The 27,054-nt window shown below is 40.5% G+C and overlaps 1 protein-coding gene across 1 annotated transcript; it reads right to left on the reverse strand.

Annotated features, from left to right (window-relative positions):
• Positions 1–19,080: 19,080 nt before the first annotated feature.
• Positions 19,081–21,629, reverse strand: LOC143612141 (uncharacterized). Its single transcript, XM_077086198.1, has 4 exons — positions 21,283–21,629; positions 20,326–20,484; positions 20,128–20,236; positions 19,081–19,310 (listed from the first exon to the last, which is right to left on the reverse strand). Exons 1-4 carry the CDS (start codon positions 21,607–21,609, stop codon positions 19,084–19,086), a joined length of 822 nt encoding a protein of 273 aa, XP_076942313.1. The 5' UTR covers positions 21,610–21,629; the 3' UTR covers positions 19,081–19,083.
• Between the last annotated feature and the right edge of the window lie 5,425 nt (positions 21,630–27,054).

The following is a 27,054-nucleotide window of genomic DNA, read 5'->3' on the forward strand; positions in this document are numbered from 1 at the left end:
CGTCGTCTTCTCAACAGTTAAACCGCTACCACTTCACCACAACGCATACTAGCACTGGCAAAACAAGTATTATCGTGTTTAACAAGACATTGACGACGCGATTAACGCATGTGTACTTTTTTCCTTAAAACATGTTTAATCATGTCTTTGCCAGCCCTTGCGCGCGCACACCTTTTGATGATTTTAAATTGAGTTTCGAATAGCATGTTAGTAAAACTGATAGATAGCATCGGATCAGCACCCAGTTTCACTATGAGAAATCGATTTCAAACATCTTAAATAAAAGTTTGTTCAATACCCAAAATACTTTACACTTGATATAATTTTGTTTGCCATCAATTTTGCATAAACTAGAGTGCATGGAAACCATAGTGGTGAGTTGAGTGCTTTGGCTAGTGACGAATACAAAAAACTTTTCTATAGGGGGGTAAATATAAGTATAATATATCGAGCAAAAAAGGATTGGATGCTCAGATGGCTAAATAATATAATAAAAGAAAGCAAAACAAAACTTCATCATTATTAAGTATAACTTGGATGATTAGTTTAAAAATTATTTTGTTACAATAGTTAATGTATATATTAAAATATGATAAAAGGCTACAAAATTCAAAAATAGTTTTAGTGGATATTGCCATATTGGACAATGGACAATAAAAGTTACACAAATGGGCCCATTTTTATTTATAATTCTTCAAAAATAATTAGTCAAAAGAATATTAAATATAAAACACAAGACTTGAGATTTACCTATGTATTTGACTATTTTCTAGTGATCGACTATATCATGTTCATGTAGGTAGAATATTTAATCTGAAAAGTTATATAGTGTAATTTAAATTAAGAATTATCAAGTGAATATATAATGTTTGGAATAATACTTTTGTCGTAGTATAGTTCTTGCTATGAAGACCAAGGCTTTCGCAAAAGTGAATGTTCGAAATCCCTTTCCAAGCATATAAATGCAATAATGTTATACTAAAAATGCACATTCCGCATTCGCTTAAATTTCTGTTTAGCATAATCGGTATCAATTAACTATATTGTTGTTTCAGGTCAATGGACATGGCACTGTATGGTATTTTTATGGCGATACTAGTGGGAACCGTGGTACAAATGACTAAATCAACCGAAGAAAACAAGAAACACATCGGAATTTGCTTAATAATGTTGATAATAAATTTTATTGCAGCGTTATCAGTGTTCTCTCAAAAAACTGATATACAACACGCGTATTGGAGAGCCATTATTTTCAAAGTTGTATTCGTGTTTACTGGAATACTTTCTCCGTATTTAACTTTTAATTTTTTTTTACCAGAATGGTTTACTTTGTCCGGTTTTATCATCATTTGCGTCATTGTAACCATGATAGAAGGTCATAGCATCTTGAAGTTCATAATCACATGGCCTTATAGAAAGTTGGCGGTCGCCATGAAGTACGTGATTATAAAATTTTCGGTGTTGTTTATGAGAGATCGGTTGGCAACTGCTTCAACCATCTAATTCAAGAATTTCAAGCTTTACACAATGTTACCTAGATGTAGCATTTCATATTTCACTTTAGTATGTTTGATATATTGTGTTTGTAATAACTAATAAGTTTCAATTTGTGACTGACGTGTTATCATGTATTCTTTTTCATTTTTATGAAAAAGAAAGCAACATATATTCTTTATTTTTATATATAAAAGAAAGAAATATATATAGTTTATATATATGCCCATCTTCCACTGTCTCTTTAATTTGTCTCTCTGTTTTTCCTTTGTGTTTAGCATTTGACTTAATCATATTTGTTGATCATCTCTCTCGGTTCTCAATCCGACTCATAACTGGAGGAAAACACAAAGAAGTTGCGAATATGGAAGACGACGACTTGGAGGCCCTTAATATGTACTGGCCGATTACGGCCATGATGAAGCATAGGTAATGTTTTCTTTGATGAAAGCTTAATTTCAATTTGAGACACTAAATTAAAATTTTAAATCATCTCTCTCTATCAAGGTCATTTAGTGTTGATTACAGCAAAATTGACCAACGCGCCCATCAGAATGGGCGTGTAAAGCTACCTGAGGCACCCTTCGGGTTGGCATCAGCTAGCTTTGGTTAGCTCCTCCAAGACGCTCTTAATATATCGGGTTGTTCATTCTGGTAAGTAACTCGGTTTAATGAAGCAAAGACCAAGAGAAGAGAGAGCGAGTATTGACCAATCAAACATTCTTTTTCTCTTCTATATATTTTAAGTTTTTGTTTCTTTTGTCTATCATTCTTTACACACCTTTAACACCCTAATAATACTACTATACTAGTCATACTAGATATTATAGGGATGGTTGGTGTCACAGGATTTTGTGAGGGTCACTTGGCGTGATGTGGTGGAGTTTACTAATATATGTTTACCATTTAGTGTCAGTATCGTCCGCCACAACGTGTGTGTTTTGTCTTTTTTGTTTGTTTTTTGTCCTAACGCGTGATGCTTCTCTACCGTCGATACCCTTGGTTCGCCACCGCAACACGCATATTCTTTTTTGTTTTAAATATGTTCATTTGTTGTAATTTGTCGTCGTTGACCATTTTTATTGGTTTAGTTCCATTGCTATAACCTGATACCGACCAAATTCGCGTCACCTTGCAGCCACACCGCGCGGGTTTTACCAACAGACTACATTCCGTTTTAAAATGTTTTTTTTATCATAAGCTATTCGAGCATTAATACTATCTTAGGCATTTACTTTTTTGGATTTATTGTCGTTACCGTTATGACACTAACGGATATCGACCGAATTCGCATTGTTTATTTTTAGAACGGCGACTTTCTTGTAAAGCTACCGCACTTCCCAAATTTTGAGAGCCTCGTTGCCAATTATTAACCCAAGCTAACTTTGAAATTCAACTTTAAACATAATATACTCATTTTAAAAACAACCTGTCTGACCCGTACCCGTTGGATTGATTAGCTAACACATATTTCTGCATGCCTGCTGCAAGATATATGTTGCTCTCAGACGCAAGAGCAAATCGTTAATCCAAAGTTTGTACACATGTCTATGAAAGCAATGATCACCACAAGTGAAAAAAGTGATTGTATTTAAGGTTACTATAGATTTCTATGTATTAAGATGTTCATATTAATTAACGCTATTCATCAACAATTTCTAGATTACTGTGTCACATTTTAAACTCAGTTTGGTGTGGTTACGCGAGCCGAGTTTTTAGTTGCTTATCTTTTGATTCGCATCAATTTACTAGTATTTTTGAAGTGCAACATGATGAATATTTTTGAAGTGTAGCCTACATATAATGATAAGTTTGGATGTGATGTGTTGGCATGCTACTTGGTCTTTTTGAAGTGTAACATGATGAATATTTTCTAGTCACCGAGTTTAAAACCACAATCCTAGTCTTTTTATGTCATTGTACCCTGTAATTGTAATTATGCACCTAAATAATAAAATAATCTAGTTGCAATTCTCAAACATTGGCCCTCACTGGGACCGAACCACATAACATATCGTGTTGTGTTTATCATTTCTTATTTTCTAGTTTCCGCATGATATTCGTTTGTGTGTCTGGGTGGTCACAAGGAGGAAGGTGGAATAGTGCAGCCGACTTTGTTACTGTTGGCCGTAACTTATCCACCAACCAGTATGGCCTGTGCATAATCCACTGTTGGTAGAACAGGAATACTATTCAGCCGGCTGTACCTGCTTGGAAACCTACTTTCGGCTATAAATACTCCAACATCTTGGAATGGTAAGATCATCTGCTATCCAGTTATCTAGCAATCTCTTAATATACACTTATATTCAGAGCAATCTAGTCTGATTCTCACGCCGGAGGGTGGTCACAAGGAGGAACCCCCCCCCCCTTCTCAGTGACGAGCTTACGGTGTTTGTTTTGCAGGTCTCCTGAAGAACAGCCTTCTCAGTTAGATCTCATCCGTGGGAAACATTACTTAACCCCCAGATTATCTATAATCTGTCCAGATTATCTATAATCTGTCCAGGGTTCACTTAGTGTTTCTTCATTGGCGCCATCCGTGCATAAAAGCTAGAACTATTTTAGTTTTTTCACAATTTCTGAAGAAATGGTTAACGTTACTCCGGTCCAAAGGCCAGTAACCGACCAAGAAACCCCGGTAACAACCCCAGCAACTGGGGGGAACACCGGCGGTTATACAATCCTTACGAACACTACTCCGACCACCAAAGCCGGAGCAAGTGCAGTAAATATTCCACTGGGGTTCACCGACACCCAGTTGGAAAAACGAACAAGGGCCCCTCGCCAAACACTAGATCAAGTGAAGGCGTGGGCCGAAGCACGACAAAGAGAATTCCAAGCCGAATTGGATGAACGCTTGCGTTCAGCTCAACAGGCTGACGAATTCGGCAGTACTCGCCAACACCTCAATATGAGCAGTGACTGCGAGTACTCAGACGAGTTGGAGTCCGATACCGACGCGAACCCTCGCCATAAGGCGAAAGGGAAGCGTAAGGAAACGGACGTCCAACCAAAAAGGAATTTTGGGGAAGCTTTTAAACCAATCGCGGAGAGAAACCCGCGTGACTTCTCCAAAACCTTTAGACCAACTGCTACAAATGCAGGAAAGTCAAAATTCGCAAGGGACATTGCGGAAGCAATCGCCCCGAGAAGTGCCAAACAAATGTCCAACATTGGCACTTATGATGGTCTATCCGACCCAGACGACCATTTGAACAGGTTCATTGCGGGGGCTACCGTCAGCAACTGGACGGAACCCACGTGGTGCTACATGTTCCAGATGACTCTGGTCGGAGCGGCCAGGGCATGGTTCGATCGTTTACCGATCCACCACATATATGACTGGGCAGACTTTCAGAACAAGTTCAGCCAGCACTTTAGCCAACAGAGGAAGTACACTGAAGAGCAGTGGACGATCCTCAACTGCGTGAGAGAGGAGGATGAATCTTTACTAGACTTCATCACCCGCTTCAACTCCAAAAAGCTAAGTCTCGGCAACATAAGTGAGGATCTGGTTCGCGCCGCCTTCATCCAAGGCGCCGAATACCCAGAACTTATCCGCACATTGACGGGTAAGGATGGCATGCCATCAACTTGGGATGCCATCATGACGGCGGCAAAGCGCTTTGCCGAGACGGAAAAGCAACTGGGAAGGGATCTTCCCCAGAGTACACACCTCTACACGCAGAGGACAAGGGAGAACAACGTTAGGACCGCCCGGCAGAACAAAAAGAGGCGGCTAGGTATTTGGCAGTCAAGGGTAAACTTTGACACCTCATCCAGCTCTCGCCCTCTTGTTGGCGGAAGGGACAACACACACCCTTCAAACCGAAAAAACCGGTGGACGCCACTCACCAAGAGCGTCACGGAGATATTTGCCACGGAAAAATTGCCATGGCCAAAAGCCCCATTGATCCGGCAGAAACCTAATGCGGATCAAAGCAAGTCCTGTGATTTCCACGGGACAAAGGGTCATGGTACTGAAGAGTGCACATCCTTGAAAGACATTGTTGAAGCATTTGTCAAGGATGGAAGACTTGCACATCTCGTGGCATCAATCAGGAAGGGAGGAAGGAGTGACAACCGGTACAGAGGTAACGGACGAAAGCCCGTCGATATCAGCATCAACATGGTTCATGGCAAGGTCGGAGGAAGAAAAAGACGAATGACAGAACCATGCGCGTGGAAGGAAGCTGAGGTGCGCTTCCCGCGAGTGCCAGGAGGCCCCAGCAAAGAAGGCCTCATCGTCATCAAAAGCCAGCTGGGGCATTACATCACTTCCCGCACTCTTGTTGACAACGGCGCTTCGTCAACAGTGATGTACAGGCAGTTCTTTGACAAGCTGGATGATGAAGACAAAGAACGCCTGGAAACGGTCTACGCTTCAATGGAAGGGTTTGACGGCAGTACAGAAACCCCCCTGGGTATCCTATCTTTCCCCGTCACTCTTACAGATGGAAAACACTCCCGCACAGAGGATGTGGACTTTGTCGTGATGAGGAAGCCACACCACACGTACGACATCCTCTTCGGGAGAGACGGGATGGCAAGATTCAACGCCGTGGTATCTTCAGTCCACGGCATGATGGGATGGCCAACAGCTGAGGGTGTGGCGATGATCACTGGCATTCCCCAGAATTTGGTGAGCGATAACGGCACCAACTTTGCTGACAAGAAGCTACAACAGTGGCTAAAAGAACTTCAAATTACCCACACCTTTACCTCAGTGGCACACCCGCAAGGTAATGGTGAGGTGGAAAGAGCAAACAAGAGCATCGTCGATGGCATAAAGAAAAGACTCTTAAAACACAGATCCGGCTGGGTGGACGAGCTTCCGCACGTCCTTTGGGCAAACAGAACGCTGAAGAAGGCCAGTACGGGAGAAACCCCGTTCAGCCTCACTTATGGCACTGAAGCCATGGTCCCGGTCGAAATTGGTCTACCCTCGCCAAGGGTCTTGATTCAGCCAGAAGACAATGATGCGGAAAGACGGTTGGATCTTATGCTAACCGAGGAACGCAGAGACTTAGCCGCAGTGCGTGAAGAGAACTACAAACGACAAATGCAAAAGTACTACAACACGCGGGTAAAACTCTGCAACTTCAAAATAGGAGACTACATACTGCGTAACAACGAGGCTTCAAACCAAGAGCGCCCGGGAAAGCTGGCCCCGGTTTGGGAAGGGCCATACATTATCAAAGAAGTCCTGGGAAAGGGCGCATACCGGCTCGAAAGGCTCGATGGCACTCCCATCCCAAGAACATGGAATGGAGCTCAATTACGCAAATGTTATATGTAGATCAATTCCAAAACTTGTAAAGGCCTAGAGCCACTTCTAATGGAAATGATTCTCCTTTCATAATGTGTTTGCCTTTATCCTTATGAACTTCCCACTGGTGCCGGTATTTACCGCATAAACGGGGAGAAGTAAGTCGTTACGTGTGGAAGGCGGCAAAACCCGCATAAACACAACGTTAAAAATAAGGGAAACCTACACGCAGGTATGATGTAAGTAAAGTTTAGCCATCCTTGTAAGTGCAAGTGACGGTCTTACCCGCACAATCACAAACAAGGAAGCAAAACTTCAACCTATCATCTACCACGTTCAAAGGTTATCCTAAAAAAAAAAAAAAAAAAAAAAAAAAAAAAAAAAAGGAAAACCTACACGCAGGTCAGATAAGGGTAAAGTTTTGCCATCCTACTAAGTGCAAGTGACGGTACTACCCGCACAATCACGGAAGAGGAAGCAAAACTTCACACCTATTATCAACCACGTTCAAAGGTTAACTTATCCTCAAAAGATGAGGAAAACCTACACGCAGGTCAGATGAAGGTTAAAGTTTAACCATCCTACTAAGTGCAAGTGACGGTTCTACCCGCACAATCACGAAAGAGGAAGCAAAACTTTAACCCATTATCAACCACGTTCAACAGGTTAACTTATTCTAAACACTTGGAAAATTGCTAATTTAAACTAAGTATGCAAGTCATAAGTTTATAAAGCAAGGAACCCAAAGAAAGAAATAACAATCTTATACGCAAAAAGATTTATATTTCACAAATAAATTATTACAAGAATGGCCGGGTAACTACCCGCCTACGAAAAGAAAAATAAATACATCCGTACAAGACTATCCTAGCAATGGGAAGGGATCTTCGGGATCAAGCTTCAGGGCCGCTTCCACTTGGACCCGCTCCATCAGAGGAACGGGGCGGTTCAAGGAAAACTTTAAGGATAGCTAACCCATCATCAGCAGCAACTACTTGGTTCACCTTCTCCACCACCGGATGCGGGAAGGCGGCGTATTGATTTACTGGTTGGTCATATATGGCTTCGGTATCTACGTTGTACAAAGGGAAGTTGGATGGCGGGACGCCTTTCTCAACAAACCCTAGACCAAGCAGGAAACCGACCCGTTCCCCATCCTCGTGAGAAGCGTTGAGGGTTGCGCTCATTGCATCATCGTAAGATGTCTCGGAGAAGACCCGATGCACAACCTACATAAAAAAATATACAAGTGTCAACACCCTAATTACAAAGATAAGCGTGAAGACATGAAGATAAGACTTACCTGAGACAACGCTTCTCGAAGAAGCCATTCCTTGGCAACCAGAGCTTCTTTAAGGGCGGCTTGAGCTTGGGTGCAGGCGCGTTCGGCTTCGCTTTTGTTTAGTTTGGCAAGTAGCACTTCCTTTGCGGCAGCCTCTTCGACGCCCTTAAGCTTCCGCTCGGTGTGATCAAGCACGCCCCTCTGGTCCAGGATCTCTTGAAGTTTCTTGGCATCCTCCATCGCCAAGGCATCATGAGCACGTTGGAGAGCCTCCAATTTGGCCTTGAGTTCCTCGTTCTCCACGCGTAAAGGCTCAGCAACGGCTTCAGCCTTGGTAGCCCTCTCGGTTGCGTTCCTCGCAGTCTCCTTAGCCAGCCGAAGCTGTTCGTTAACAGCTTGGGCAGCCTTGGAGCGGGCCTCGAGTCGCGCTTGAACCTCAACCTCGAGGGCCTTGAAGGCCTTCTCCTTCTCCGCAGCAGCTGCGGCCAACTTTTGGTTCTCCTCCCGAAGAGCCCGCGCTTGAGATACTTCCTTGGCGCGAGCTGCTTTTAACTTGTCGTTTTCACGACAAAGCAGCTCGACGCGCGGCTGCATCCGGGCTTGGAGAACCCGAAGCTCATTGGTTAGCCTACCCTCCTGGTAGCTAGCCATGGCTTCCCCCAACGCACCATGGGGAGCAGCGTGGCGAGCCCATTCCACGCACTTCACAGGGGTACGAAGGGTTGTTCCTCGGCGTATGTTCCATCGCGGAACATACACTTCATTGGAATCCGAAACTGCAGAAAACAAAAAGCAGTTAGGAAAAGATGATAAAATATATAAGTGAAAAAGGGCCAAAGGAACCCTACGCACCTGTAGGGTCAATTACAGGCCGATAGCCGCCGAACCCATCACCTGAACCCAATGGAAATCCATCCAAGAGGTCAGGCAGATGGGAAGGTGGCAGAAAGATGCGAGAAGCCCCACGCGTACCTGAGGGACCGGCCATCGTTGCCGGGGGCGTAGTAGCAGCAGCCGTGGTTGCCGCCGCGGTCGCTGCCGCAGAATCTGTGGCAAAAGTAACCGCCGGCTCTGTGAAGGATGCTGTAAAAATTGCACTCACAGCCGGCGGTGACGTCATCTCGGCTGGAACAGTCGGCTCAGAATGAGCAACTGAACCAACGGAAGCAGGCGCAGGCGCCTGGGTCGACGCCTCAGGTAGGCTGACCAAGCCTACCGTCATTGGCGGAGAGGTAGTACTCGGCCCCTCACCCTGGAATGCGCCAACATCCACACCTGCGTAAAGAAGAAAAGTGTTAAAAGACGGAAGATTAAATTATGAAGATAAAAGCCAAGAGTTGTACTTACGGGTTTTCTTGAGCTGGAACGTACGGACAGGCGGGGACGAACCCGATGGAGCCGGTCTCTTGATGCCGGTCACCGTCGTCGTCATTGGTTCTCCGGAGGTAACAGTCGTAGCCTCCGGAACAGTGGTCTTCTCACCACCGGGGTTCCCCGCCACCTCTTCACTATCTGACTCAGTGTCAGATAGGAGCACTGGATCGGCTGTGGAGGCCGCCTTCTCCTTCCCTTTCCCGCCGGCAACCCTCTTCTTCCGCACTAACGGAGGACCATCTGCGGATTCCTCAGAATAAGACAGGTCAGGAATTCCAGCAGCGGGTACAGCACTGAGGGGGGAGGAGAGAATAACGCCTTACCTGGCCGCCGGTGGCTCAGGATCTCGTGGCCCAGCGGATAGACCTCCACAAACCGATCCGCTGTTTGCTCCAGGATGGGCAACTCATTCTCGTCAAGAGCACGAGTACCCACCCGCACGGGATCGTTAGCTTCCCGCGGGTACAGGAGCGACTCCAAATTGTTCCCCTCTGAAAGAAAAGAAACAGTTAGAAGACAAACTCATATAAGCAAGAAAGACAAGACATACCATAAGGAGTAGAGTTCAAACCGTATTCGAGAAGGATGGGAACCTGAGACGCCTCCTTCCATACCCGGCTCATCCCCAACATCACCATCCCGGACTCCGCAAACCGGTAAACCGGAGATTGGACCCGGGATATCTTTGCAAACCATTCCGCCTCCTGGTAGTTTGTGGCGTGGTGGCTCGGAATGGCTTGGCCATTTTTAAACTTCATGGCAATGGGGACGGCGCGAGCAGAAATGTAGAAGAACTCCCGCTTCCAAGATCGGAGACTGCGCTCGGTCGCGCAAATCTTCAAACCCTTGATTCGGGTTGTCAGGGTGTACCACCCCTGGATGCACCTCCAAGTATAGAAGGTCATCAGGCGGTCCACGTAGGGCTCAACACCCAATATCTGGCACACCCACTCGAAGTGGCGAATCTTCGCGATCGCCATTGGGTGCAGCTCGGTCAGATGAACACCGTGCCTTTCGAGGACACGGTAAACAAACTTTGTCAATGGGAACCTAAGGTTCCCATAAACAAAGAATGCAGCATATACCCCGATTTTGCCACTGGGGGCATCGTACACGGTCTGATGGGGTTCAGGAAACTCAGGCTCGAGAGGATCGAGCATGAACTTCCTAACAACATACCGGTACTGATCGCCGGGCAGAGCACACTGGCACTCGCCAGCAGTACTCCTGTCATCGGTGGTAGACTCGAGATCATGTGAAGACATCTTGCAGAAAGAAAGCGATTTCGGGAAAATGCTTGCCTGAAAAGGGGAGTATTTGCCGGAAATCGCTAAGAAGAAGAAGAGAAGGGTGAAGGTGTGAAATAAAAAAGGACCCTCTCCCCCTTTATATACTAATCGCAATTAATGCGATGAATTTAATGCGGAGGAGAGAGAAATCGAGGGTGCAATGAAACTATGACGCGTGGCAAAAAGCAAGCTGGCAACAGCTGTAAAAAGGACGCGTGCCAGTAATTTCGCGACCACGCGCCCGGAAAATCGCGCCCACGCGCCTGAAAAAGCGTCTGGAATGACCATGTACTGTCACGTCACCATAACTTCCTGCACGTCCTGACACAGTCAGAAGAAACCGTCGCACGACGTTTCAGATGTTTGGACTGTTCTTATCCTCACCAACCTTTCGAATTTCAAAATTCAAAATTCAAAAAGATTCAAAAGTAAGCGGGAAAATACCCCTTACCTTGGCAACCAAGTAACCATAAGACGGATGCGGGTACAGTGTTAAGACAAAACCCTTCACATACCTAGCACCCGCAGGGAATTGAAGCCAAGAAAACCCCGGCAACAAAGTAACTATAAGACGGGTGCGGGTACAGTGTTAAGGCAAAACCCTTCACATACCTAGCACCCGCAGGGAATTGACGCCAGGGGTACCTTGAAAGTAAAGTAACCGTAAGACAAGCGCGGGTACAGTGTTAAGGCAAAACCCTTCACATACCTAGTGCTCCGCAGGGAATTGAAACCAAGAAGGATCTTCTGGGCAATGCTTGCGGAAACGGAAATAACATCCCCGCATAGCGGGAACGTCGAGAACTACATTGTTTGAGGCTCCAGGATGGAATTGGTGGTTTAAACATAATTGATCACTATGTTCAAAACCACTAAAACCTCAAGGAGAATCCACACAAGTGAGACTCAACGCTCCTGACTTGCGAGAAGGTTACATACCTACCCGCATCATACCCAGAGATCAAGCAAAAAAATCGGGAATTTTTGCAAGTGACATTAGGAAACCCGCGGGAAGAATCCCCACGGAGAACCTAAAAACTAAAAACCCTTTTCAAAACCCCTTGCTTAAAGTCCAAAAGTTCACCTCACTTTATTAAACATTCATGAGAAGAACATTGGACTGGGGGGACTTGAAGAGGTAGGTCCCAGCAGAGACCAGTTGGTCCCGCAAGACTCACCTTGAATAGGGACGTCTGCGCAAAGGCCTTCTGCTCCCGCAGGACCCACCATGCTCATAGAATCTTACGCGCAGTACGCAAGCTGTACACGCATGGAAAGCCTCCCAATGGTGAAGTACCCCGCCTGTTCCCGCAGTTGCGGATACAAGCCATCAGGGAAGGCTACCCGCAGACAGCAGGGCTACACGCACAAGGCGATAGCTACTTCAGTAGTCACATGAAGGAATGAGCAAGGCGGGAACAATCCCGCCAAAATGAGCCAGTCCGTATGATTCTGAAAGATCTTTTGTACTATACCTACCAAGGTATGGATAGAACAGACGATCTGACCAGAACAACCCATGAGCCAATCACAGGGTGACAGCTCACCGACAACAGTACGAGGAGGAGCACCCTCTAGTACTGTTTGTCACTATTAGCCGCTGCCTACTCACCAACTCTTACTGACAGGCGTACGTAGCCTACAGTTGGTAGAATAGTGTTACTGTTGGCCGTAACCTATTCACCAACCAGCATGGCCTGCGTATAATCCACAGTAGGTGGGACGTGCATAATCTACAGTTGGTGGAATAGTGCAGCCGACTTTGTTACTGTTGGCCGTAACTTATCCACCAACCAGTATGGCCTGTGCATAATCCACTGTTGGTAGAACAGGAATACTATTCAGCCGGCTGTACCTGCTTGGAAACCTACTTTCGGCTATAAATACTCCAACATCTTGGAATGGTAAGATCATCTGCTATCCAGTTATCTAGCAATCTCTTAATATACACTTATATTCAGAGCAATCTAGTCTGATTCTCACGCCGGAGGGTGGTCACAAGGAGGAACCCCCCCTTCTCAGTGACGAGCTTACGGTGTTTGTTTTGCAGGTCTCCTGAAGAACAGCCTTCTCAGTTAGATCTCATCCGTGGAAACATTACTTAACCCCCAGATTATCTATAATCTGTCCAGATTATCTATAATCTGTCCAGGGTTCACTTAGTGTTTCTTCAGCTGCCTACTTCCTAAGAAAAGCATCGAAGTCCCGACTGTCGTTAATGCCATAAAGACAAATACAGCTGCAAAAACCATTTTGATATCTTTTTCCCAAGGTTGCAAAAGTCGCTAGGCGGACCCTAGGCGGCCGACTGGAGAGCTGGGAGTATTCGGCCTTAGTCGGTGAGTACTCGGCCTTAGTCGGAGATGCTTTTTCCTAAAACAGCTAGTTTTGACTTTTGACCTGACCCTATTCCATTTACTATCAATTTTGACCCAAACTAAGTTATACTTAAAAAAAAAAGACCTATTTCAACCCGAACACAGTTTGACCCTTAGATGACACGACCAGTCAATTTTGCCAGATTTAATAGTTCTTACAAATATTGTATATGTTCGATTTTTTCTATTGTAATGATATGGGTTAAACAATACTCAAACTCTAGGCTAGTGATTCAAGCCAAGACTTTCCAAATGTCATATAGTATACCGGCAATATGGTTTAAATTCGGGTTTTAATGATTTTTACTGAGATTCAAACACTAACAGTGACTAATTGATTAACCTCTAAATACATACGTACTCGACTTGGTTGTATCCATTTCTTTCCACTTTGGTAGCTGAAAAAGTTGATCATAACAATAATAGTATAATCTAATTACATTCTTGATTAAAAAATAATTAAAGGTTTGTGGTCTTATATGCTATAACCTCTTCGTAAACTCGTTCTACAGTTGAAATAACCATCCCTTCGGTAAAAATGTTTAACATTTGAAATATTGAAAGCAAAGTCTCCACGTTCTCACACTGTATGGCTCGCTTGTTCAACCTTTCACGTGGTCAGCAGACACCTGTCACAAATCAGTGAATTCTGAAGAGTTAAAACAAAACAATAATGAATAACGTTTTCTTTTTATTTAACAATTGAAAACTTTAGCCTACCGAGAGATGTGTCATCTCTTGATTGGTCTTACCTAAATTTTATGTTTTTAGCGCCCAAAAATGGCGTCTAAAGGCTTAGCCGACTTCACCTACGTGGCACAATTTGTTTGGTTCAGAAGAGAACATCTTACATCGTCGTCGGCTAAAAATACATAATTTTAAAAAAAAAAAAATTGGGTCAAGATTGTCTATTTTGGTTCTCTCTATCCCCTAAAAACTATAAACCATAACACTCAATATTAATATTGAATAGAAAAAATGTTATGCTTGGATCTGGACCTCGACTGGTTAACTAAACTACTAAAGTACCAAACTGACTAGCTGGGCTGGTATGGACTTGGAGTTTGGGTTAACAATTGGACTAGTTAATACTTAATATCAAGGTATAGTTATTCATCATGTAATCTTTTGTAATTTGTAATGGGAGGGCGAGGTGACCCTGGCCTAAACTCTCGAGAGGCTCATAATTGTTAAAGAAATTTATGTATACAGATGTTATACATACAATTTTGTTTTTAAAAAAACCCTACAAAATGATTCATTGGTGCAATAGAAAGAGCCCTAGTTTATGAAACTAAAGGTTATGGATTCAATAGCCTATAAAATAACTCATTGGTGCACCTAAAGCGTCTAGGATCAGAGAAAACGTCCAAGCCCTAGACACTTCCTTCGGCTTAGACGGCAATCGTACTGAGCCCCTAAAAATTGTACAGAAAATTGTACGAAAGTGTTCAAAAATTGTATAAAGAGTCTAAAAATAAATGTAGACTTTTTTTTTTTGAAGTGAAGCGCCAAAAAATACATACGAAGACATAAAAAGATGGAGCTAGTGTCCAGCACTCAGACATTTCCTCGGATCCTAGACGTTTCCTCTTAGAAGACGTCTGTGTTGACCATTCCTCTAAAATATATATGCCACGCGCCACGAAATAATGGTTTGTTGGTAAATCCGACTATCAACTAAAGCCCCTAAAGTCTAGACGTTTCAACCATATGTCAAATTCTAAGATCCTAGACACTTCCTTCAGCTATAAGCTAAATCCCCTAAAGTCTAGATGTTTTACCCATATGTCAAATTCTAAGGTCCTACACACTTCCTTCACCCATATGTGAAATAAGAGAAAACGTTTGAGCACTAGACACTTTCTTCAGCTTAGACAACAATCGTATAGAGCCCCTAAAAATTGTATGGAAATCGCACGGAATTGAAGCGTTTAAAAATTGTTTAAAGCGTCTAAAAATAAATGTAGACTTTTTTTTAAAGGGAAACGCCAAAAAATACATACAAAGACATATAAAAAGGTGGAGCTAGTGTCTAGGGCTCAGACATTTCCTCTGATCCTAGACATTTCCCCTTAGAAGGCGTCTGTGTAGACCCTTCCTCTAAAATGTGTCACCTGTCGTGAAATAAGTGATCCGTTGATGAGTTCGGCTATCAGCTAAAGCCCCTAAAGTCTATACGTTTCACCCATATGCCAAATTGTAAGGTCCTCAATTTCTGTGAAATCTCTAAATTTTAAACACTTCGTATTATTATTCTGGTAAACACGTTTGGGCTGCATGGCAATATTTTGATGGTTTTAACGTTACAAAAGCCAAACATAAAAAAACTTCTGACACTCTTATTAACCTGCCACGCACATGCAAATGGAGAAAGAGGCTAACATCACCACCGCCACCGCCACCACCACCGTCTGAACCATTAGTAACTCCGGCATCCGGCCACTTGGTACGTCTTCTTATCTTTATATATACAATATTTATTTATAAATTAAAGTGGTTGTGTTTTAGGTAATAGTTCGCCCAATTTATGTGAATTTTTTGCAATCAGATAATACATGGATTACATCACTCTGGTTCTATGGCAGGTTGTTGAAATGCATTATAATTGTTATCTTTAGCTTAAAAAAATCAGAAAAAGAGCTACAAAATCTAAAAACAAAAATGACAAAAGTAAGGTGTACTGGCCATTTTATTTATTATTTTCATTTAACCAAATATAGGGGTTTGCATGGTTCGGTTTGGGTCGGTTTTGGACTAAAACCCAACCAAAAATCGAAACTTCGGTTTTGGTTTTTTAAATTTTTTGCCATTTGAGCTTGAAAATTTCAGGCTGAAAACTAGTTTTATTAAGATTTTGCCATTTGAGCTTGACATTTGCAGGCTGAAAACAAGTTGGCCGAAAGTAGTGAATTTAGGTATGAATAATTTTGTTTCTTATTATGCATTTGGCCAAAAATATTCGAGTTACATATTTATTAAGTTCTTAAATTACTTAAATATAAAATAATAATAATAATAATAATAATAAATTCTAGAAATTTTGTTTGGTTCCATTTTTTCGGTTTTGTTTACATGTAAAACAAAAATCCGAACCGTAAGTTTGGTTTTTACATAAACATAAAACCAAACCGTTGGTTTTTGTTTTGGTTGGGTACTTTTGGTTCTTGCGCACCCCTACCAAATTATACATATAGCTATACTGTGTATAATCATTATTGATTAGCATAGAGATAAACAGTTTTTTTATGAACATAATCATTTTGATAGATAGTTTTCAAATAACTTATTTTTATACATGGCAATTTTAACCCAACTGATATTTTGGGCTGCAAATGCAGTCTCATGGGCTGTATTGGGTTTCATATTAATTTTGGCGGGTTAAACTGGGCAGCCATTCAGTTCTGAAAAAAGCAAACTGGGTCACACTGGGCGGAATAAAATTGGGAAGCGGGTCACAACATGGGAAAAGTTTTCATATGAGTCATCTTCCTCCGATAGGCCTCGTAGGTGGGTTCGGGTTACCAGTCAAAACGAGTTTTAAGCAGAATTAGTTTGGGGCAAAATGGGGTTCTAGTCAAAATGAATCTTGGTCAATCCGGGTTTTTTTAGTAAAAAGTTCGGATTTGGTTGTGATTGAAAATGTGTTCCCCAAAACGGAATAAGGTTAGAATAAAAATCTACCTTCACCCGGGTTAAAATGATTCGTTTAGAAAAAAGAAAATAAGAAAAACAAAGTACCCAATCGACTACATCTTGGGTTAAAATGAGTCGTTTTAGGGGAAAAGGATAAAGTACCCACATCACCGGCCCACCCCACCCCACCCAACCATCAGGTTGGAATAAGTCGTTTTAGGAGGGAAAATGTAGAAAAAGTACACACCTCACTGGCTCACCCCCCACATAGTTGAAATGGGTCTTTTAGGGAAAAAAAACTCGTCCCATCTCATCCTACCTCTACCCGACTCCCTTATCACCCCCGTAAAAAGGGTGATTTTAGAAAAAAAGTTACCCACCGGCCACCCCACTCTTGGGCTAAAATGAGTCATTTAAAAAACAAAAAAAAAAAAGTAACCACCCACCCTACCCACCCCGACCCCGTGTTAAAATGAGTGGTTTAAAAAAAAAGTACCCACCTCACCCCATCTTCGGGAAAGGGCCGTTTTAGGAAAAAAGTACCCACCCACCCTGACCCCGGGTAGAAATAAGGCGTTCTAGAAAAGAAGTCCTTTATTTAGATCCACCCGTTCTGGCCCACATACATTTTGACTTGAACTCGTTTTAACATAAATCAAAATACCCTTTTTCTAAGCTTGCCCATTCTGACCCACGCCCGCTTTGACCCAGCATGCCGCCCGACCCGCATTTTGATAAATACTATTTCTCTCAACACCATTTTAGAAGTTTTGTTTTGATATGAAAGAATTTTACTGCTGTGAATGTTATAAATTTATTACACTGCAAGAAAAATGTAGAGCAATATATATAAAAAGTATATTAAAAGATATAGAATATGTGTACAGGATACAGTTACAAGTATATAATTTTATAAAGTAGTAAACAAGACTATAATATGTAATCACATCAACTTTGGTCAATCAGACAAGTATCATAGTATTTTAATCCATCCATCAGTATCACTAATTGTGTAAAAGTAGAAATCTCTTTTTGCATACTCCTACACTCCCACATAAATGGTACAATACTAAAATCTATAACATGTAATCACCACCTAGTTCAACATTTCAGAAGCAGCGAAGAATACGAATATTAGCATAATCGACATGGATCCTTATGTCCACCATCACAGGTTAACTGCATTATTTTTAATCTTCATAAACAAATACAGGCTTGTTTAGGCACATGAACTAGCTCGAGCTCTATAGGGTTATGCTGTGTGACTTGTGTGCTATAAGTGACTTTTTACATACCTCAAAATATTAGTATCAGTGATATGTTTTAGTTTTAAAATAATTATCCAATTCAAATATATACATTATACATTTATACATTAGTCATTACAAAATCAGTATTGCACATTGCTAAAACTTTGTGCATTTTAAAAATGTGAAGTTAACATTTATATAAATGTTAAAACTCGCGTAAGTATAAGATGATTGAATATATATCAGTTAGCTATATTGTTGTTTCAGGTCAATGGACATGGCATTGTACGGTATATTTGTGGCGATCATGGGAATACTGGTTGGAACGGTTGGGCAGATGACTAAATCAACCGAAGAAAACAAGAAACTCATGGGAATTTGCTTGGTAATATTGGTCATGAATTTTACTGTAGCGTTATCGGTGTTCTCTCAAACAGCTGATGTACAACACAAAGATTGGAAAACCGTCGTTATCAAAGTCATATTCATATTTACAGGAATACTTTCTCCGTATTTAACTTTTTGTTTGCTTGTACCAGAATGGTTTCCTTGGTCCGGTTTTATCATCATATGCATCATTGTGACCGTAATAGAAGGTCGTAACAACATGAAGTTCATAATAACATGGCCTTATAGAAAGTTTGTTTTTGCCACCAAGTACGTGATTGTAAAGTTTTCGGTTTTGTTTCTGAGAGATCAGTTGGCAACTTCTGCCACGGTCTAAATCAATAATGTCATGCTCTACACACAATGCTAATAGCATGTTGGTGTGTAGGTGTAGCATCCCAAATTTCTGTATATTTTAATTTCATTTGATAGTGATAAATCTCATTTTGTGATGTGTTAAGTTACAAATATAGTTGCCAACACCATTATGATACTTTTTACTTAAGTTTTGATCATTTGAACCGAATCTAAATGAACGTTTTCTAAAAATGATCAGTTTTGACCCGAACACAGTTTGGCTCGTTAACTTACATGATTCACTCTTTATTAGGTTTGACTCGAAATACATTTGTCATAAATCTGAATCACCAACATAACAATCAATATTCACTAAATCACACCAAACTGAAAACCAGTAAATTTTTTTTTTAACATGACTGGTTTAAGACGTTGGTGGTTCGGGTTCCTTGACAATCTCATCAATTTCGGGGATATTGGGCTTGGTAACAATACCGGTATCCCCTTGATTTAAACACACCTTGAATTCTCCAGCTGTAAATAATTCATCTTCTTGAATTGTTCTTTGTAGTATCGAATACGCACAATATTTTACCTTGCATACATTCAAGTGTTGTGCGTATGCAGTGACCGAAACATCTACACCTTCTCCTGCATCAAGTAAATTAGATACTAAAACATTTTCAAACACCCGCTTTATTTTCTAAATGTAGCATGATAGAATATCTAAGATAGCCGTTTCGATCCATTTTCTTACAAATTGGTTCATTGGGGGGGGGGGGGGGGGGTTGAAAATGTCCATTGTTAGAAGAAAGTTTCGAGTTTTGCCCCCATTTTACAACATATTCCCAAAATGTGCATCAGGACCGACTATATTATTAAAATCAACGAGTTTTTTACAAAATTAGCCGGGACGAGTATTTAGGAGTTAAAAATTTGTGGGACGAGTATTTTATAAAACAAAATGTAAGGGGCGAGTTTTTTTGAAAAACAATTGTTACCAGAAGTTTGTTTTTTTGAATATTATATTATTATAATTAATTTTACTCATAATTAGTTTTCCTTTTATAACTTTTAAATTATAAAGTTTTATAAAATTTCGAATATACCATTGAGACTTACTTTTTTATATCAACGTCCCAACACAAGTTTTATTCAAAGCGGAGCAGGTAAAAAAATACTTTGATATAATTTGACCCGCTCGGTTGTGAATAAAATTTATGCCAGGACGTTTATAAGAAAAAAGCACATTTCAAAAATAAAATTTATGTCGGTTTTGGAATATGTTGTAAAATGGGGACAAAACTCGAAACGTTCTTCTAAAAATGGACATTTTCGGAATTCTCCCTCATTTAAGTTCTGTTCATATAATTGCTTAATCGTTCAATAATATATTAATTTTTCACTTGAGATTATGCTCGTTTTATTCTTTCGTTGATCATACGAAAATTGGAAACAAAGGTTATACCGTGGGTAACAAGCAACAAGTTTTCGGTAGGGTACTTATCAGCAAGGATCTTGATGATGTTCTTGTACCTCTCTCTAGCATCCTCAATTGACTCTTCCCATTTTGGCAGCTGATAAAGTTAATCATAACATTAATATTTATCTAATTACATTAATTCTTGATTGATAGAAATTAAAGGAAGATCTTATATGTTATAACCTCTTTGTAAACTTGTTCTACAGTTGAATCAACCATCCCTTCGGGTAAAACTGCTTCACATTCTGAAATAGTGAAAGCAAAGTCCCCATCTTTAGGGGCGTTTGCAGCCCTTATGGCTCGCTTGTTCAACATTTCACATAGTCCATAGTCAACAGACACCTGTCACGTATCAATGAACTTAGAAGGATTAAAAAAATTTGTATTGATGAATTGTGTTTTATGTTTATTTATGTATTGAAAACTGAATGATACAACATTAATAACTATCCTTATATCCAAAATTACATAAAATGCTAACTTAGTACAAATTCAAAATTAAATGATTACAACACTTATCTAAAAATTCAGTTTTATTTTAAATTTAAAAAATACTCTATATAGAGAGAAATTATAAAAAAAAAAATTGTATTTTCTAATACCGTCCGCGACTGCCACAAGCATTGTCTAGCCGACGGCAGTCACACCTGTAGTAGGTCTGACGGTGTTCTCACACATAAAATTTCCACGAGCGTATACGTACATATTACATATAAAAATAAAAAATGACACGTGACATCTTCCTCTGTGGGTAGCGAAACCACACAAATATCTTCACATGGTCGGTCGCCTTTCTCACACTAAAAGTTAGGGTTGTTTGTGAACAAAGCCGAACCAAACACATAATTGCTCATATGGCTTGGTTTTGTTTTAAATTGACCTGAACCGTACGGTTTGAATTTAAGAAACGAGCATTGTGTTTATGCTTGAACTTGGTCTGGTAATTTAAAACCGAGTAGCTTGGATTAATTTGGTTTTGCTTGGTTTCATACAAAGTTTTTTCTATTTAAAATTTCTAAAACACCAAAACAAGACGTGGCATTTTAACTTCTAGAATAAACTTGAATATGTATTTCTCCAAAATAACATATTCAAGCAATAATAATGATATGAAACTTTTAAGTGAAATAAACTTGTTACCTTAATTTTAGAAGTATCAATGGAGACACCATCTTCCGAACTCATATGATCAACCACACCATCATCAATCGTGCACAACGCGTGCACGACTTCTGACGCAGTCTGAAGACACCGAAGAAACGGCGACACAAACACACGATGTATCGGAAACCCTAGACTCTTATTAAGATTCTTACCCGTACCAAACGCCCTAACTTTGCCCTCAAACACCAACGGTGGGTCCCACGGTCTAGCCGCCTTTTCGGTCCATAGCGGGTCGAAGTTATCAAGCCGGTCACCGTGTCGCATCACCACCACGTTTTGGTAATTTTGTTGGATGTAACCCATGGTTGGTTAATGGTATATACAAGAATATATTAATGTGTATATTAACGTTGGGGTTTTATAAGTGAATATATGGCACTGTTCACGTAACTTCGTTGTAGTTTCTAATGAGGTAACGTGAAAGAACTTAATTGTTAACGACAAGTGGGGTTGCATGTTTGGTTTGTACTTATGTTATGTGTAATGTGTGTTTGTGCGTGTTGTGTACTTCGGCTGATGGATTTTGAAATTTAGTGATGTTTTTCCATGACCTAACCTAGGGTGGGTCTATGGAGTGTTCCACACTTTACTTTTTAAGTCAACTTATTTGGTTAAATTATTGATTTTTTTTATCCGCTAACAAACAAGCACAGAATTGACCAAGTATTTTGTTAGGGTGGTCCAATGGTAAAAGGTTACTGGCAGCTAGGCCTAGGGTCATCTTCGAGAATTTAAATACTTTGGTCGAGCCGAAATAAAAGGGCCTGTATGCATTAGCGAATAACAAAGTATATGATTTTTATAAAAAACGATTAATGTATAACAAAAATATAATATGAATGTAATACCCTATTTTTCGAAACTCTAAAACTTAATGCTTATGCGTGTTATTAATACAAAATTTATTAAAATTAATATAGTTATTTTAATATAAGCTCAATTTTTTAAAATTGTTTAAAGGATTTTAAGTTGTATGTTGAAATAAAAGTTAAGAGTGAAGTATAACTAAAAGGGGTATGTAAATAATAGATTTAATTTTGAAATAAAGAGCATGGGCTATTTTTGCTATTACTTAGAAACTTGATTTTGTTAGCATCTTCTCCGCTAAGACGTTCCGGCAAAGTTATTCGGTGAACCTATTTTTTCGGTGATTTTTAAACACTAAAACTAATTACCGATTCGACCAACTTGATGGTTGGGTAAAAGTTAGTTAGTTTTATATATTAATTAGTTATATTTAGGTTAATAAACGAATGAACATTGGTACTTCAAGCGTTGTTTACGTGTTTCAGGACATTGGAGGCTATGGAGCTTAACGAGGATATTTACGGGCATGAAACGAAGATCAAGAAGTGAAAGATTGGAAGTGCACGCATCACGAGGCATTCAAGAAAAGAAAAAAAAAATAAAATCTGAAGTTTTACATCTTCGCGATACGGGAAGATGCAAAGAAGAGCAACTTCGCGATACGCGAAGTTGCATAATAGCGGCTGCAACTATTTTGTTCTTCACGATACGAGAAGAAGCATAACTGAACATCTTCGCGATACGCAAAGATGCTTATGTCGGCCAAAAATTTAGTATTTCCCTATATAAACCCCTTAACATCCCCATTCGGTTATCATCGACTTCCAGAGGCAATAAAAGGCTGCTTAGAACGATCTTCCATCATTCCAAGGCTTCCGGTTCATCTCGGGTTTGCATGTTCATCCAAGATAAGTGTATTGACGTTATGATCATGTTCGGCTAAGTTCTTTGTTCATTCTAGGCTAGGGTTTTGTGTAATTCTTCTTAAGACCAGATTTGCTATACTTAAAGTTATGAACTTGATTTGAGTTGTTGCTTTTATCTTGTTTAATTGATTGCTTGATTGTTTAAACAATTTGTATTTGCGATTATTGATTAGTGCATCACTTGTTTGGTTTTGTTCATCAACACTTAGGGTTAGGCTCTTGTGTCATTGAACTTATAATCATCGGTTCATGTTACTTAATTAGTTGTCATAAAACATAAATTGATAATTGTGTAGATCGAGTTCAATTGTGTCAACAATTCGGTTAGGGTATCGTTTGTCATCACAATCAAACTACTAGGTCTAGTAATTACTGCGCAATCAAGATAAGTGAATCTGGGATTAAGTTGATTAACACATTACCTGAACCTAGAATGAATGTTTTATTAATATTGTTTGCAAAGTTTTTAAGTAATAATTAAGTTTTAATTAAATCTTTTCTAAAAACTGCTTGACATCGTCTGTCCGAATTAGTTTAATAATTAAATTAGTAGTATTAAAATTAGCACTTTCCTTGAGTCCCTGAGGAGACGACCTTACTTACCCGTACTTATTATAGGTATTTAAGTTTTAATTAATTGTTTTTGAGTAGACCACGACAACCTACGTCACAACTAACAATGCCATTTGACTCAAGAACTTTTATATTATCAAACATATATATGTATACAAAAGTTTAGGCCCCCGAAACTTACGTGCCCTGGGTCGGCCCTATCTAACGCAACCCAGTCATACGGAGCCCTTAAGCGCCTTTAAGTTATCTTCAGTTCTACAGAAAACCCACCCGTACGAATGCCCATTGGTGTAAACCCGAACACCCTCATAATCAAACTAGAGATCACAAAGATCCCAGTCTTCTTTTAATGAGTCACCCATGCTCCTCTAAAATGTTATCTGTGGGGATTGTATCTGGGTCTCCATTGAAACCCCCAACTTATTTATATATGCATTGGAATAGGTTTTGGAATTAAAATTTAAAATATTAGTAAATTAATTAGTTAAACTATCAAATATAGGTACAAAAATGTATTGGATTACATCGAAACAGAAGGCAAGCGGGCAACAAGCTGCGCCGCTACCTCTTTTTGAATCGCAAAACCCAATCTTTTAAAAACTATATTTGCTGATCTTGGAGTCATAACATTACTATGCATGACCCGCTGAACACGGGTAAATAGCTCCACAGCTTCAGGCGCGAGGAAACCAAAAGTGTCAAAACCAAAAGGAATAAATACATGTTGGTTGTCAAGACACGCCTTTTCATGTTTTGCCACCTTACCTGAAGCAGCTTTTAATGCGGCTTGACCGACCGCGAAACCACTACTCCCTAAGCCCACCAAAGGAGAAACCCATGTTAAATCCACACACACGTGTTTCCCTCCTATCCATCCAAACACCAAAATGTCAGCCGGTCGAAGAGATGATCTTCCCTCCGACGGGTCAGTCAGGAAATTCACAGGTGCTTCTTTCTTAACAGAAATTTCAGCTCGCCTGAATATATCAAAGAGCACATCCCTAACCAGATGGTGTCGGTACTTGAACCCCGGGAGCTCTTTACAGTGCACCGCGTGCTCCCCATATGAGTCTAAACACGCTTTACGACAAACAGGACATATCTCATCAACCGGAAATAGGGGAATCATAAGGCGATACTTAAGGATACTACGATACTCCACTGGAGACATATGCTGGCCTAACCCATCTATAAGGATAGCAAGAAGAAAATCTTGAGCATGTGGTGCTTGTAGGCACTCAAAAATGGCTTTTTGTCTGCTTGTCATGTTAAAGTGTGACTCCATGTCGTGAACAATTTTACTAAAAAGAGTGCTCGCCAATGCATGTTGGGCTTTAGAGGGGGCGGTCTCTTTGTTAGAGAAACTGCTAAAATCGAAGCTTGGAATCATATCACGAAGACAAGCCAGAGCACAAGAATAATCATAATCCATCCCACATATACCACTGTCTCGCAAAATGTGATCCTGAAGCACCCACGATTGGGCTCTCGAGGCCACAAACGCATAAGAGGAAGCCTCTACTACCGAATACAACCCCAAACCCCCATTCATAATGGGTAAGGAAGCAAGTCGCCATTGGAGGTCTCCAAAGAAAGGACCTCCACAAACTACAATGTCCTCGATCGCCTCACGCAATCCCTTGTCAAAAAACACCGCTGCCTCCATCATGTGTACAGGTTGGCATGTTCTCAAACCGAAGAAAAGTTTAGCAATACCCATAAATGATCGAAGCAAAAGTAACTCACTCTGCGGGTCACCAAGTTTTGGGAGAAGACGTATCAAATCAACAGCATTAGTAGCTCTTTTCTTTGCCAAACCCTTAATAAACCCGGTGTCTTTACTAACAGCTCCCCCAAGAAGCTTCACCCCTAATAATGGTCTCCCGATGTCAGCAGGGAATAAACCATCACGAGACTTCGTACCATTACAAGAAGGCCAAAATAGCTCAGTTTTCTTAATATTCAGTTCAAGACCCAAAGTTGGACCCGTCACCTTAATGATATCCAGCACTTTAGCCACCTCCATTGAATCTCCAATGACTGTCCCATCATCAAGATACCAGGCATGAAGAAGAAGCTTGCAATTGTCTCGAATCTGATGCACAAGGGGGTGTAAAACCAAGGAAAAAAGGAGTGGTCCCAATGGGTCTCCTTGTTGAACCCCTGTGGTGGACCAAATATTATCATCCCCAAGATATAGTATTGATGGCTGCCCATATAAAAATTCCACCCACAAGGAAATAGAAGGGCATCTGATCCTTACCTCATGAAGTAAAGCTGATCTATCCACCATATTAAATGCATTAGAAAAATCAACTGTAAGCATTGCAAGAGACACATCAGTGTGTCGCTCACTCAATACCCTGTTAGCGCTATGTAATATGGCCTCCGCACCACCCGACACACCAACCCCAAACTGGAAATCATTAAGGTATTTGGTCATTTCTTTGCCAACCCCTTTCATAGCCACCTTAGAAACCAAACGCCTCCATATAGTACCCACTGCAATAGGTCGAATCCCGTTTTTGGGTTTTAATAGCGGTGTAAGAGGAGCAGACGCGACAAACTCTGCCAAAGTAGACGGGCATCTCCCTCCTAACCATAAATTAACCACTGCAGTGATAGCACATATGAGGTCAGTGGCAATAGCCGACCCTTCTCCACAAAGAGCATCCAAAATATGTTGCGCTCTCAAACCGTCCCTCCCACACGAAGTTCCTTTGGGAAACGATTTTAGAAATATTAGTTATTTCTAAAAAGTGTAATTTTCCTTTAGATAATAAGATTACAAAAGAAAATTGAATTTTAATTAGTTGTGCTCATGATTATGAAGATGTTGAAAAAGTTTTCTAATCATGTAACGTGTTCAATAGTTATATGTATTTTGAAGATTTTTTTTCACAAAAATAAGCATGCATAAACACTCCATCAAAATGTATTATCTTAAAAACTCATTGGAGCAACCATGTAATTTCTTATTAACTTTATTATTTTTATTTACTTTATCAATTTCCCCTCATTTTTATTAAAACCTTCTTTACGTTTCCATACGTTACTGTTTAATAGAAATAAAACCATAATCTCGTATATATTTTTATCTTCGATTTGAATAATTTTTTTGCCAAAATAAAATATAAAAAAATAATAATAATTGTTTTGTAAATATTATTTAACTCGTGCATGATACTTAGGCTATGTGTTGTAGGCTAACTAACCCACCCATAACTTGGATGACGCGGGTTAACTAATTGAGTAGCTAGTTATAAAGTAGAGAAAATAAAAAAAAAATGATTTGATTGTTAGTGGGTGAATCCACTTAAATTCTATCAAAGTAGCATTAACATGGTGACGCCCCTCCTCCGTAACGCCCCCATAAGGCGTGCGGGATGTTATGGAGGTTATGTGGCATGCAAAATGCCAATGGTGAGGCATTAATAATTAA

Source organism: Bidens hawaiensis, unplaced genomic scaffold (assembly GCF_021521415.1).
Source record: "Bidens hawaiensis isolate Kalapana, Puna unplaced genomic scaffold, B.hawaiensis_p1.1 tig00002236_1, whole genome shotgun sequence".
Classification (NCBI taxonomy): Eukaryota; Viridiplantae; Streptophyta; class Magnoliopsida; order Asterales; family Asteraceae; genus Bidens; species Bidens hawaiensis.

What these genes read in the sequence shown, in the direction of transcription:
- LOC143612141 (XM_077086198.1), bottom strand. Translation starts at nt 21,609, where the DNA reads ATGGGTTACATCCAACAAAATTACCAAAACGTGGTGGTGATGCGACAC. An exon ending in TTGATACTTCTAAAATTAAG is followed by an intron (nt 20,485 to 21,282) that starts GTAACAAGTTTA and finishes GATACGTGACAG; the next exon opens with GTGTCTGTTGACTATGGACT. An exon ending in CTTGTTGCTTGTTACCCACG is followed by an intron (nt 19,311 to 20,127) that starts GTATAACCTTTG and finishes TACTTGATGCAG; the next exon opens with GAGAAGGTGTAGATGTTTCG.